Source organism: Astatotilapia calliptera, chromosome 22, assembly GCF_964374335.1.
Source record: "Astatotilapia calliptera chromosome 22, fAstCal68.1, whole genome shotgun sequence".
NCBI classification, from domain to species: domain Eukaryota; kingdom Metazoa; phylum Chordata; class Actinopteri; order Cichliformes; family Cichlidae; genus Astatotilapia; species Astatotilapia calliptera.
The window spans coordinates 8,764,245-8,779,369 of record NC_137442.1 but is presented as its reverse complement, the minus strand read 5'-3'; the positions used below and the strand labels follow the sequence as shown (position 1 = coordinate 8,779,369).

The 15,125-nt window shown below is 39.6% G+C and overlaps 1 protein-coding gene across 1 annotated transcript in view; it reads left to right on the top strand.

The window, feature by feature from the left end:
- Positions 1 to 6,808, top strand: part of nfatc1 (nuclear factor of activated T cells 1) — a 46,850-nt gene extending 40,042 nt beyond the window's left edge. The window contains exon 10 of the mRNA XM_026156793.2: positions 6,603 to 6,808. Coding sequence (XP_026012578.2) covers positions 6,603 to 6,658 — 56 coding nt within the window. The 3' untranslated portion in view covers positions 6,659 to 6,808. The remainder of the gene's footprint in view (positions 1 to 6,602) is intronic.
- Positions 6,809 to 15,125: the final 8,317 nt, after the last annotated feature.

Sequence of the window (15,125 nt, the reverse complement as noted above, 5' to 3'; positions counted from 1 at the left end):
TTGCCTAAGTTATACTGAAAGATGAATCCAACCTTTTTTCTGTCTCGTGTGCAGAGACAAACTAACATTTATTGATCGGCACTAAATGCAAAGTGCAGCTGAGGTTTAGAGGAATGTTATTGGTTTTACAGATACTTGGATTTAGATACCAGAAAAACGAATCTTTGTGACTTTGCTGGATAAGATAAGATAAGATAACCTTTATTAGTCCCACACGTGGGAAATTTGTTTTGTCACAGCAGGAAGTGGACAGTGCAAAAGTTATGAGGCAAAAATTAGAATACAATAAGAATAAATACAGTACACAACTGTACAGAATAGAATAAAATAAAATACTATATACAGTTTGGGTCAGACCTCTGTACTCCTTGTCGTCCCCATCAGTGATGAGGCCGACTATTGCAGAGTCATCAGAGAACATGGTGAGAGATCACCATGTTATTAAAATTCACCCCGATAGCATCAATCTCCTCCTTCCTGAGACATTTTCACTAAAAAACAAAAATATCAATCTCACGGTGACAGTAGATAAAAAGTCAGGCCATCGCCGGAGTCTGTTAGACTCTTCCTACGAGGGCCATAACTGCCTGCAAGAAATCTACAGGCGATCTGTCCAAGAGCTCTTGAGATATTTCAGCCTCCTCCGAGGCTGCTGCTGGCATGGCTAAAGACGATTCCACATTTGAACTAACAACATTTGGCGAAAATGTCGACAACCAAAATTTGACAAAGGATATAAATACAAGATCACGGTTTCCTCTCCCTTTCTGTAATTCTATTTTATTTAGACATAAAAAGTTTCCAGTAATCTATTGTTCAGACATTTTTAAATAATACCTGAGTTTAAAAGAAAAACTTGGCTGAATCTGTGGTGAACTAAAGAACCGCTCTGTGGGACTGACTTGCAGTAACCCAGTAGGAGCCTCATAATGTGGGCCAAGAACATCTTGTGGCTTGTGGCCTGGATTTGACGTGGCAGTAAACTGGGGGAGGGTTCGTGGTGTTTTCTGCCCCCCAACTTTTTTTTTCTCATTGTATCAGCGCAACTCTCCAAGCTGACGTATTCCCTTCGTTCAGCGAGGCTGCTGGATATCTCGCTGCCGGATCGCCTCGTCTGTAGCCTTGTATTATTACAGGCTGGTTCGTGTTGGCAGCTTCCAGCCTTTAATGAGGCAAACAGCGCTGTCCTGCTAATTGTTTGGGAGTTCCTTGGGGTTTCCTGGTTGGAGAGCCGGGCTATATCAGTCCGATCCAGCTGCTGTCAGCCACCATGGGAGAGGAAACCAGTTCCTGGATTACTTCATATCAAACCCCAACATCCACGCTCTACAGCAGATGTAACGCTTGATAAAAATTGCCTCAGTATCTTCCGTTAAATCATATTCATATTGATGATTATCTTTGAGTTTGGGTTAGAGTTAGATGCATGAACATGCCGGTAAAAGTATTTATTATTTAAAATAAACTCCTGATCTTAATCAAAAGATTAAGTTGTTGTCATGTGAAAATTTGAAAAATGAAAACTTGAGTAATTCAGTGACGACTGAACCAAAGCAGCATCTGCTGATAATGAACATGTGATAAGACTGAAAGCCTCAAGGCAGCTACTGAACAGAGCTCGTGTTTATTTTAGAGCCTGCTCAATACTCCAAGTTGTGGCTGATGCTAGTGCCTATATTGATTTTTGGAACCCAAAAATGATCCATCAATATGTCAGCTGATATTCTTTTTAGACACTCGAGCCGGGCCTGCTGTTGTCAGTTAGTCAGAGCATGTTTTGGCATTTGTTAGGACCCAGACGCTCCTCCCCATAGCTCCTCCTTCAGCTGCTACAGGGAAAATCGAGGCCTTTCAAAGTCAGTTGGCAGACATAATCCGTCCATCGTGTCCTGGATTTGTCTTGGGCTTGTCTCCTAATTGGAGAATCTCAAAACATCTCACCTAGAAGGCATCCAAGATTCATTCTAATCAGATTCTTGAACCACCTCAACATACTCTGTTAGAGAACAACCCCTCGTGAATGAATGAATGAATTAGTCACTCATTTCAGCTGCTCCTTAATCACTCCTGGTTTCTAGTCGTACACTATTCACAGTTTAAGTCCATAGGTGAGGGACGAACAATAGTAAAGGTGACCAAACCATCAGTTTGTGTCCCCCACCTTACAAAGAAATCCCTAACTTGAAATCCTCCTTTCAATGCAGAGCAGAAAATTGGCCTTTTCCACCCGAGAAAACTTATTTCACAAGCTGCCGTGAGCTTCACTCTGTAACCCTGTCTGCCCCGTTGTTAACTTACTCTGCTGCAAATAACCCACAGTCAATGCACTGATGAGTATATGCCTATACTGCTACAGGCTATCTTTAATAGACCAACATATCAAATATATTAACCACTATAATGCTTCAATTCAATTTCTTTGATTCTTCCACGAAAATCTTGTTTAGCAACCTCCCTTTCCAGATTATGGCGTTAAAAACAAATTTAGTTCCCTCAAAGTTTTGATCAAAACCACATATTTATTTCCTTTTGTGAAATAAAATAAGGGCAGATGTTACCATGCGTCTCTGTGTGTTTGTGGACTTGTTTGAAGCGTCTCTGTCGCTCAGCTCTCTTAAGCAAATCAATGTGACCCACATGACACAGATGTCACACTAGTGCTGGGCCTATTTTTAGAGCTTTGTTGTAAACACACTTAGAGATCGATAGATTGACTTTATTTTTTCTTTCAATTAGACCCTCCACATCAAATGTGACACCACAACGAAAAGTAGGCCATGGTAACAGGCACATAAACAGTACATGCCGTGGCCTCACTGAGGCAAAAGATAAATTTTTACTGCCTGCCCTTCCTTTGTTTCATATCAGAATAAACTGAATTATGTCTTTTTTACTGTTTCAGTCTCATGTGAAAGCCATTGAGCCAGATGTGGCGCATGATGATGCGTAAGAAAAACATCTGCACGGCATAATTCATCCATGATTTGGATAGTTACCGGACAGGTGATGACATGATGTGGAGGCCTGACGATGTCTTGATGTCCTAAATTTACAGCCGGCGGCCTGGCTCGACGCGCGCGTTGAGAAGTCGGTGTAATAACGTGCCCCTGAGCCCTGAACTCGGCTGTTATATCCTTCCACCTCCAGATGCACAGAAGGTCAAAGCCAGATCAAATAGAGGAGAGGAGGTCAGTCGGTTCAGTCGGGCCAGGAGAGCACACATGGCGGTGGAGCGACAGACTGTAGGAGGGTGGAGATGAGGGTTTGGGAGTTTATTTCTTCAGGTTCAAGTATGTCTTCTGGTAACACCGGTCTCACATTCGCATGAGTGGTGGCAGTACGCTGTCCTGGTGACGCACGTCAAAAGCATCTCGCCTTACCATATGCACACAAGAACAGACCGTTCTGATTCTACTGTTACAACAACAGAACCTGAAGCTAAATTCTGGAGAGTTTAGATTGCGTGCAGCCAAGTCAAGCCTCCTTCAAGACGATTTCATGACCTCAGCTGCAAGATGGAGTCCACTGCACAAGAAGTCACTGCCGGTTTGCACTGATGAATCATTAGAGGCTTTGCAACGAATTTCAAATGAAGCACGAATAAAAGTAGCCGATGATTAGCTGTAGGTTTATTTTCCAGTCTTTTTCCTACATTTGCTGAGGTGATCAACTTGTCAACGTTGTTTAAGCACCAAAACTGTGCTGCTGTTATTGCACAATGTTCGGCTATGTCGTTGATTTAAATTGTTGCCGCCGCAGTCATAATTTTCACGATGCCAAGCAGGTCTGACAAATGGTTCAATTTTCAAGGATAAGTAGAAAATCCTTAAATTTGAAAAGTTGTAGTCAGCAATATTCTGAGTGAAGAAAAATGCCTTGATTTATTATTTGAACTTCAGCACGTCATCCTGACCACATGCCTAAATGCACTGAGTTGAGTTTCTGTTTGACTGGCTGATTAGTTATTTGTGTTAATGAGCAGCAGAACAGATGTTCTTAATAAAGTGTGTGTATTTTCATTTTTATGGATCCGCTAATTCATTAACTGGCAAATCATTTCAGCCCCGTTCATCAGCATGCAGCTAAAACCTAAAAGGTTCCTTTGCAGCCTTCTGTTTAATGTCTGCAAGATGATTTTGGTACAAAAGTGAAAGATTAGATCAAATACCTTTGACCTAGAAGAAGAGGAAATGCGAAGATTTTACCTCTAATTTTACATTTTAATAATGCCGGGGAAGCTTGTCGACAGGAAGTGATTTAAAGCACCTGCTGCCTTGCCTCCTTGCCTTTCACCGACTTTGTTTCTTATGAGGACACATTGCTGTGAATCTCAGCCTCATATTTGCATAATAGCTTCAGTGTGTCCATGTGTTTCTGTGCTACGAGCAGGAGTTACCGCTGCTGTACTGTAGATATCAAACATGCCAAACAGATCTCATTGTTCCTTTATTAATCGCAGTCCGTCAGCGAGCCAAGCACGTTTACTTCATGTCTAGACGAGCGTAACGTATCTCTCTGTAATTGTAAACAGCTTCGGTGAGAATCTAGATGATTTTGGCGTTTTGGTACGAAGGTTTTGCATCCACACATTTAGGTGATTATGACACACTTTTATTATTTTGTTTTTCACCATGACAGCCTCCCACGCACACTGATTCCTTTTTGGTGGGTATGTGTGTATGCTGACATTGAGCAACACATGCAACCCATTATATTTTTGCGATAGGAAGTGTGGGGTATTTCTGGTAGGAAGTGTCCGTGCCAGTGCTGGGTCACTGAGGAAAGAGCTGCTCTGTTGCCTGCAATGAAAATAGATGGTTTTAAGAAGGAAAAAAAAACATCTTCCATTGTGTGTGTGCGTTGGGGATGGGAGGCTGCTGCTCTGACCAGCCAGACAGAGGGAATTCCTCTCTCAGCCCTCTGGCTTGGTTTCTTCAGGCCAGATCCAGGGGTCTTCCCCTTCCCCTCTCACATTTCTCATCATTATGAAAGGGGAGCGGACGTGGGCTTAACCTAGATACTGGGTTAAACCGTAAACAGCAGACTAATGAGGGAGAAACTGACTTCCAAGTAATAAATGTGTTTACATTCACAGTTTAAAGAACAGTAAAAATCAAGACAGACGAAAAACAACACAATCAATTATAGTAACCAAAAATGACTGATGTCGGTGCATTCATATGTACGTATAGGTTTTTCTTGTGTAGCAGCTACAGTCAGTCAGACTGTGTAGCTGCTCTTTGAACACGGCACACCATCTGTACACAGCTGATAAAAAGAGATAAACAAGTGCACCTGGAGGCAGCAGGATGTTGCATCATCTCTCCTGATAAAAAATGCCTGGGGACCTCCAGTGTAAAGTGATTCTATCAGACTGACTCAGAGGAAATAACAGGTTCTGTATGGCTCAGAGGAGTTTTGCTCACACTGGCAGAAATAGCACCTTATAGATGTACTAACAAGTGTATAATAGCCTTGTGCAATGAGAAAAGCAAAGTTTTACTAAGCACATTTACTTTTTCTGGGCTCTCTAGTTATCCTTATAAGGGCATCATTTTAAAAAATGCATGTATTTGATGAACCCAACAGCGAACAGGCAAAGTTAGACCAAGCCTTTAAAAAACAAAAACTTTATTAAAACCTTCATTTTTTTTCATAAAGCTTACAGATAGAGCTGGAAGCTTTGCTCCTATAGGCTCAGACAGCTGGGGAGCTTCATGTTATACTCTGTGATGTACTGAGCATTTCTTCTTCTCTCGCCTCCTCCTCTTTTCCCTCCCCAGGTGTTTATATGTCACTGCTGCATGTGTTTTTCCTGTCTCCCTATGCTCTTTATTTTCTTCCTAACAGAAAGAAACCTGCAGACCCAGGCTCGGGGAGGTGCCCCTTTGAGCCTGGGAGGCGTCTCCTAGTGCTACTTAAAGGAGATTGTCTGATTGTAGGGGGTTTTCTCCATTACTGCGTAGCTTCTTACGTTGCAGCACCATTAGGAAGCTGTTGGTGTGATTTGGCACTATATAAATAAATTTGAATTGAGATGAATGAAAACTCTGTGTGTGTTAGATGTTATAAAATGTCAGTGTTTGTTTTTGTGTGATTGCTGAAACTATTTCAGGCTCATCTTATGCAAACTTGCTGCAAGAATTAAATGAACATTAGAAATTCAAAAGTAACAATAAAAATGAGCCAAGAATTAATCCGTGTGTTTTAAAGACTTTATCAGGTTTTATCATGAATGTTTATCAGTTGACATTTTTGTGCTGAACTTTACTGCACCAACTGTTTTTCTTGGTTTTTATTTGGTTATATCAATGCACTATAGCCTCTTTGTTAGGTTCAGGTTCAGAATAATTCCCTTCAGGAGCAGTAACCCTGCCAAATTAACACTGTGTGCATAAAGGTGACACACTGCCCACTTTGATGAAAACACTCCGAGACAAAACTGCGAAAAGAACTGAAAAGTGACCAAAAAAAAACATTGCATCAATGTTTCAAGCTTGGACTGAATAAGAAGTGAAAAAGAGACTTAGAACAGGCCTTTTTAGGTATTTTGGAGGAAACCTGAAATCCTGATCATCCTTTTCTCTCTTTTCCTTTTGCAGTAAACGAGATCATCAGGAACGACTTGTCGAGCATCTCCGTCCACAGCCACGCGTAGTTTCCCGTCACCACAAGTGACAGGAATTTTTTTTTAAAAAGGGAAGCACCAAATGAATTTGACATTATGCTCCACATGTTTGGACTAAGGCATGCAGGAAGCAGCAAAAGGAAACGCAAGGAGAACAATTCTAAATCTATTGTCCAGATGATCAGGGTCCAACGTGTGCCTTGTTTTTCATATATAATAACGTTACATAGAACCTATCCAAGGTATAGATTACATGACTGACATGTAAGTTAAGTATGTAGCAACCAAACCTGCCATTTCCAGCCTTTACAAGAAAGTGTGCTTTTAGAGGACCAAGATTTGCTTTGTTGTTGTTGTTTTCTTTGGGTTTTTTTGTTGTTTTGGGGGTTTTGTTTGTATGGCTGCGGTTTGTAAATGAGTCGGTGCCCATGAGTTGTGTCATTTGTATATAAATTTGGATGTGTAGTGCTCCAGTTTGCATATCTGGCTTTACAGAGAAACCATTTAAAAGACAAGTGCCTTTTTGACTGGAAGCAAAAAGACATGGCCTTGGCTTCACATATTCAACCTCAAAATTTCAAATTAAATATATTTTAGGGGCAACTTAACTTACATTTTCCTGAACAGTGGATACTGTGGGCAAAAGTGACAATTAAGGGATTATGGCGAATGCAAGAAGATAGAGTACATGCAGCGTAACTTGCATGTAGTCAGCAAACTATGTTGTCTGTTATACTGTGATGTCTGTCTGGAGTTCAGCCTTTCATTTTGGAAATGGAAAGTTGGATTTTTCCCCATCATCATACTGTTCAGACATAATTTTCTTGCAGAGAACCAACAACAAGCACTTATCCACTAAACTAGTGGCATTTCCTGTCAATGTTTCATTAATGCAGGGGTGGAGCCAAGGACAGCCAAAGGTGAAGCCAACCAGGACTTCGAAAAACTATAAACAAAAAAAATGGCACTAGCGATAGTCCTGGATGAACTGAAGCCGTATCCCAAAAGTGAAAGTTTGCAGGGTAAAGGTTTTTCCTGACAGACTATAGATGTAGTTCAATTTGTATGTTGTAGTTAAATACCTTTCTGTGTGTCAGCACAATTTGACACATTATGGCAACTGCTGTATTGATTTCAGCCATGAAGTGGGCAGCAGCGGCGTCCTGACTTACATCCTTAACAGACAACTAGCAAATGGCTAGTGTTTTGGGCAAAATTGGTTTCCTTTCAGAAAAACCAAAAAGCGAGTGTGTTATTTTATTTCAATTTGGGCATACAGCTTATGAACAAAAGCACTGGACCACCTACACATTACACTTACAGGAGCTGCTCAGCCATTAAAACCCACACCACGAAACTCCTGGTACACAGTTTTTGTGCTGTTAATGTGAGAGGAGGTTTGGAGCTCTGCAGTTATGCATTGGCGACTTGTACCCAGAATGCACAGCAAACCTGCTCTGTAGCTTGACGTGGTCTGACACACCTCCGCTTTGCAGTAATACAACTTATAGTTGATTGTGGAGGGAAGAAAGCAACTGACTTGTTTGTAAGAGTGGCATCCCCTTACAGTACCACACTCAAATTCAGTGAGCTCTTTAGAACAACACATTCATTCACAAATGTTTGCAAAGGCAGAATGCATGGCTAGGTGCTTAATTTCATACACCTGTGGCAATGAGACTGAAAACACCTGAACGATTGAGAGCTGTGTCCCAATACTTTCATCCATTATCGGTACTGTATCAGCAAAAAGCAAAGTAGAAATGGGGGTTTTGTCTAGCATGCTTGTATAAATAATTATCTTAGCCATCCACTGAATCCTAATCATTGATGACTATCTGTTGCAAGCCCGGCTGCAAACCAGTTTTTGTGCAATAGCATTAATAGGAAGTGGAATATTTCTCTTTGAATGGCTCTCAGCTTGTTTAAGAGGGATGCAAATAATCACAGAACTGGAGTTACATTTAGTAACCTCTATTTTTCTAGCAGAACTTTTTTTGTAAACACCATGACCATTTTAACAGCTCATCCATCAGTTGAAATTGTAATTATCTTATGAACTTTAGCTTCAATTTAGCAGCATAAGACTTTCTAATTGTAACTGAGTGTTAAATGAGCCCTCATAATGTGCTACTACATGCCTGCATAAGCAAATGATAAGTGACACAAAAAAAATGCTAAGCTGGAAAAATAAATAGTCATCTGTTTCTGCCTGGCCACCCCATAAACTTGTCTGGCTCAGCCACTGCATTAAGTTGACAAGTCATTTCCTCCAACCCAGCCGTTAACTGCTTTTTACACCTTTTTTTAGTCATTTTTAATAAAAAAGAATACATACAGACTTGAAAAGTAACAAATAAAATGTTAGCTGCAGTAATACTGGTTCGACTTTTTAAAAAAAATCATCTCAGTTTTGATGAAGCTTGACTTTTATTACTCCCTGGAAGCTATGCAACATGCAGGTAGCATTAATCTCTGAGAGAATGTAAACATTCACCGTCATATCTCTAATCCAAAGATTACTTTGCAGCGGTGAACAGCAATACGAATATACACACATTTTTGTTTTTGTATTTTCATATTTATTCTCTTAGCATGAGCTCAACGTTTATTCACGTTTATCATACAGCTTGTTTTAGACGGTTACATACTGCATACTGTGGTTTACCTGCTAATTTGTCAGCGCTCGCACACTTGTTCCCAGTTTTATATGTATTTATGAGTCTTAATCTGTGTAACTGAAGAGCATGAGAGAAGCCATACTGAAATGTTTCAGAGGAGAAGGTTACTCTTTGTCAGTAACTCATAACTCTCCTTTGTCATATTTTGTGTACTTGTCAATAAATAAGCCTTCATCTCTTTGATCTGCGTTGTCTCAGTTTTACTGTAGGAATGAAATCAGCAGTTTTATATGTACATTATGTGTGTTGTCACAACAAAGGCGGCAATTTGTCTCATCGCCTTAGGTTAGAAAAAAGACTAAAAGAAATCATTAGTTTACATACTGGTAATATGGTAAAGGTAATGGACCAAAGGTTCCCTCGTAATAAGTTTGTTATACTGAACTTTGAACTACAGATCTGTTCAGAATTTATAATATCTGGCATAAATACATTTATTATTAATCCTCAATGTTTCAAAGAGCACAGAGAGTGTGTTATTTTAGCTTTCACAGCACACAATATCCTCTCCTCTTTTACCAAAGATATGAAAACATAACAGCCAGCTGTTGGGATTCATTAGATAACTGTGTATAATCATTACAACCATTAAATGCTGCCCTCGCTGCTATATCTTTTTAAAAAAAAAAAACTTTTCATAACTGTCATTTATAATTGTCAATTCTAACTCGACTTCAGTTGTCAATCTGTGGATTCATAGCAGTGGTAGGAAACCTTGAAGTACTGCATGTGTTTCCCACATTTGTTCCTCATTTTGTTTTATTTTTGCAGAGCAGAAGTTGCATCTCCACCTTTCCTGTCCTCTTATGTTGGCTTCTTTTGTGACTTCTTGATTAAGGCCAGACCCACGCTGTGATCCTTTTACCGGTGCCGCTGAAGCTGCTGTAAAAAGGTGGTGTCGCTTTTTGCATGCAAGGAGTCACAAAAGCCTTCAGGATAAATGTCTCGCTTGCTGGCTCAGAGTTATCTACATGGGAGGGGCTGTAATCTGAGTTTCCTTGCTCTGAAACATCCTCTAAATCGTGAGACGATCATGTTAGGCTCCACTTCACCTCGGTTTGTGCATAAAGATCAACCTCAGCTGATATTTGCTTTAAGCACTGGGTCAAATGTTGTTGTTGAAGGTAACTAGGTCATGTCAGTCATGTTCCATGTTACACATCATATACAAATCAGGTTCCAAGAGTGTATTCATTTAAATATGTTATGAATTTAACACCATAATTCCCTCCACACTCACCACCAAGCTGGAGCATCTGGGACTCAGCTCATCTATGTGTCAGTGGATCTCCAACTTCCTAACTGGCAGACCACAGGCAGTAAGGATGGGCGGACATGTCTCAGCCTCCACCACTCTCAGCACTGGAGCCCCCCAGGGGTGTGTTCTGAGCCCCCTGCTGTACTCTTTGTACACATATGACTGTGTGGCCACTACCAGCTCCACCACCATCATCAAGTTTGCTGACGACACCGTCGTGGTGGGCCTGATCTCTGATAACAGCGAGACGGCCTACCTGAAGGAGATTAGGAATCTGGAGAACTGGTGCCAGAGGAACAACCTCCTTCTAAACGTCAGTAAGACAAAGGAGCTGATAGTGGACTTCAGCACTAAGCAGGAGAGGAACTACCAGACCCCCGTCATCAACGAGTGCCCAGTGGAGAGAGTGGACAGCTTCAAATACCTCGGAGTTCACATCACGCAGGACCTGTCATGGTCCATGTCACACACACCTGCACTCAATCTACAGCAGGCGGTGCTGGACCAAGGCCAGGAAGATGGTGAAGGACCTCAGCCATCCCAACAACAGACTGTTCTCTCTGTTGAGGTCAGGAAAGCGATTCCGCTCCCTGAAGACCAACACAGAGAGACTGAGGAGGAGCTTCTTCCCGCAGGCGATACGGTCTCTCAATCACACCACCACACAGTACTGACCCACACATATAGTTCTTACACACACACTGGACTTTCTGGACTTTGGTTTTGCACAACACTGGTCACTATATTCTTCATTTCCGGTTAATACTTGTACAGCTGCTGTTATTGTGTATATATTTATTTATATTTAGATTTCTTCATACATTCTTATATAGTTCTATATTGTGTATTTTGTTGTACAGTTATTTTATTTTCAACTTTAATTTATATATTTATCTTTATCTTATTCTTCCCAGTTAAATTTACCCTTCATTCTAATTTGTGTTGTACAGTTATTTCATTTTTAACCTTAATTTATATTCTATTCCTTCCTAGTTAAATTTACCCTTTTTAATTTTTCATATTTATTTCCTATCTTATTCATAGCCTTTTCCTTTTTTGTTTTCTTTAGGTCACGAGCAGTTGTCCAAGCATTTCACTACATATCGTACTGTGTATGACTGTGTACGTGACAAATAAAAATTTGAATTTGAATGAATTGAAATGAATGGAGGGCAAAGGGTGCCTTTTATTACGGTAAAAGTAAAATATGAACACTAAAGAAAAATTCTCAGTAAAAATATCTGTTAAAAAAAAACTTCTCAAACCTTGATACATTGCATGTGTGTTTTTTCCTAAGTCAGAATTAAATTTAAGCAGTGAAACAGTGAGTGACAGTGTTTATAAGTTCTTTATACTGAGTCTTACTATAGTTGTCAGTGTGTTTATTTTACGCGTTCGTGATAAACACACACTTATATATAAATTGGGGTGTTCGTGATTCAAACGAGTACTTTTGCCAACTCGCAGTATTTTTTATTGTATTTATTTTAGTTCTAACAACCAAATGCAGTGTTTATTTTACATACTGAATCCAAAATTCGGCGGTTGTGTTTGCAGTGTGGGGTGGAAGCCTGGATGATTCTAGCCCTCAGTGAGTTAACATTTAGACGTTGACTTCTTAAGTTTTGAGAGTGCCAGTTTAGGAAGCCAACGTATGACTGAGGACCTTTTTTGTTATTTTACAAGGAAAAATGTTCCAGATTAATGTCTGCATCATTGATGTACTGGTTCATAGCTGTTTAGCCATTATTGCGGTGGCATTTCTTGCCAACAGATGTATTCATCAGTGTTAGGAAGGTTATAAGGACTATAAAGGTCAAGGTGAAAATAAAGAGAAAAGCTCCTTTCTCCTTCGGCTTAAGTTTGAGAAATCTGACCATTGACTGTATAAAAAGGTGGATGCTGGCACTGTGAAGTCATCACTTTGTCCATTTTGAAGTCTGAACTTTAAGTTTATAGCTGATGTATCTTCATTTATCTTCATTTTCTTGATCCAAAAGTGACCATGACATGTTCACTAGCATGCTATGTACATTATATACGGGAAATTACCCCCTAACTTTAGTAAGCTCGGTTAGCGATGCACATTAACAGATACCTGCAAAGTAATGGGGACATAAAATACTAGAACAACCATCCAAGCATGATTTCGTCTGACTCTGAAAATCTGATATGGAAACAGCGATGTTAAAATCACAGTGGCTACATCTCTCATATAGGCTACATTTATCACACTAACAGAGAAACATCATTAATATAAAGTGACATGATATAACCAGAAAAAATATTGATACTTTTTACAACAACTAAGTGTTCTTGGGATTATCAGAGCTCTTGCGTGAAAGCAGAAATCAATCCTGCAACCATTAACTCCTGACTCGTCCAGTGTTAACCAGTATCTGCTCTTCATTAACAAATGTGTTTGATTGGAGCTAAAAATAAATAAATAACATAACCATTCATTTCCAAAGCAGAAACATTTGTGATGCAGCAACATAAAATGTATATTCAGAAAGAAAAATAAAAGTACTGTTCTGAGTCTTGTGTGATAACCTGTGTGCTCCTGATAGTGCTTTCAGTGCAGCGTGCAGGATTTCTTTCTCAGTTATGGTCCACACTGACACCTTGTGGTCTGTGGGATTTCTGCTTTGCCTAACACAATAAATCTCAGCACTCAGCTGCTGGTTTCTTTACATTTGTTTTTCCTTTATGTTTGAGAATGTCACAGCCAGTACCGTCACGAACATCCTTCACACTTTGCCAGTAGGAAAATCAGGACGTGTTTTGCTTGCCTGCCTTTAACCCAGTTGTCGCCTTTTAGGGAAATCAGGTGTCATTTGTACTGTGTGCGCTGTAAAGTCTGTCATTTTTGTTGGCCTTCAAGCAGCAGCTTTACACACCTGGTAAGCACAGACTTTGAGTTTCAGTGTTTTTTGTTGTCTGATTATATTCATAAATGTCATTTCATGTCATGTCTGTTGTCGTCTTCTTATTTAAGCCTTATTTTTAAAGAAAAAGTTAATAATACACAGATTTTTAAGGTCACAATGTTACAACTGATTCTCAAAAATGCTTGTGTTTTGAAAACTCCGTTAGTACAGTAAAGATTCTCTTCTCTTTTTTTAAAAAATCTTTTTGAAGATCAAAATCAATAAATAAAGTTGCATATGTTTTTTTTATTTCCTGGTAGGACAACTAAGTTGAAACTGTATCAAAAAATATAAAAATGTAAATGATTAAAACACATTTTTTTATACAGTAGGCATTTCTGTATTTATATAATACCCTAGCATTTATATTACAACATATAGACTTATTGGTCTCTTTATTAGGTACACCTGTTTAACTGTTCGTTGACGCTGATATCTAGTCAGCCAATCACATGCCAGCATCTCAATACATTTAGGCTTGTAGAATGATCAAGACCATCTGCTGAAGTTGAGAAGAAAGGTGATTTAAATGACTCTGAATGATGCATAGTTGCTGGTGCCAGACACGCTGGTCTGCTGGTCTTTCCCCATGAACATTTCTGGAATTTACAGAGAATAGTTTGAAAATGAAAAGATATCCAATGAGCGGCAGTCCTCTGGGCAAAAATGCCTTATTGTAATAATTGTTATAATAATTAAGGCAGTGCTAAAGGGAAGGAGAAGAGGGAGGTGGTTTCAAATACATAGTGTACCTAATAGTGTTTGGTGAGTGGATATGTAAAACATTTGAATCTTTAAACCTCTATTGGCAGCTTTTCACTGATTTTTCTTCTCTCTGTTTTCAACTACAGTCTGGTAAGATGGAGAATTTATCCAGCAATGCCACATTCAACTCCAGCAAAGCTGAGCAATGTCTTTTTGCACCAACTCACATAGTGATGCTCTCAGTGATTGACATCTTTACTTTTATCATCGGGGAAGCAGTGGTAGGGAAACTGCTGTGGATCATCTTCACATCCAAGAAGGCTATAGATATCCTCAACTGTAATTTAGCTATCTTCCACACTGTGCATTATTTTACATCCTTTGTTCATTTAATTTACCTGTTTTTGCTACCACAGTACCAGATAATACTGCTCAAGGTTTTGCTTACCTACGCACAAACAGGAGGCGCATCAAGTTTGGTTTTTATATGCATGGAGAGATATATTGCTGTGGTTTACCCCACATCTTACCATCTGCTGAATAAATACAAATTCAGGGAGATGTGTGCTCTGACAGTGTGGCTCCTTACTGCAGTTACTGTTTTGACAAGTAATCTAATTAATATCCCCTCTCTGACAGCTAAGGTATTAGGAGCTATCCCACGTTTTCTGGTGTTATTCAGTTGCACAATGATGATCTACTACAACAGAAACATCTTGATAACACTGATGAAATCAGCACCAGAAAAAGATGAGCTGCATCCTGCCAAGAAAAGAGCCTTCCTAACCATCCGGGCTACCACATTCATCAACTTGTCATGTTATATTCCAGTAATCATATTGCAAATGTTCATGTATCTGCACCAACCTGCATATAGTTGTTCAGTAATACCTATGTGTATAACATTAGTGTCTATTGCTAGT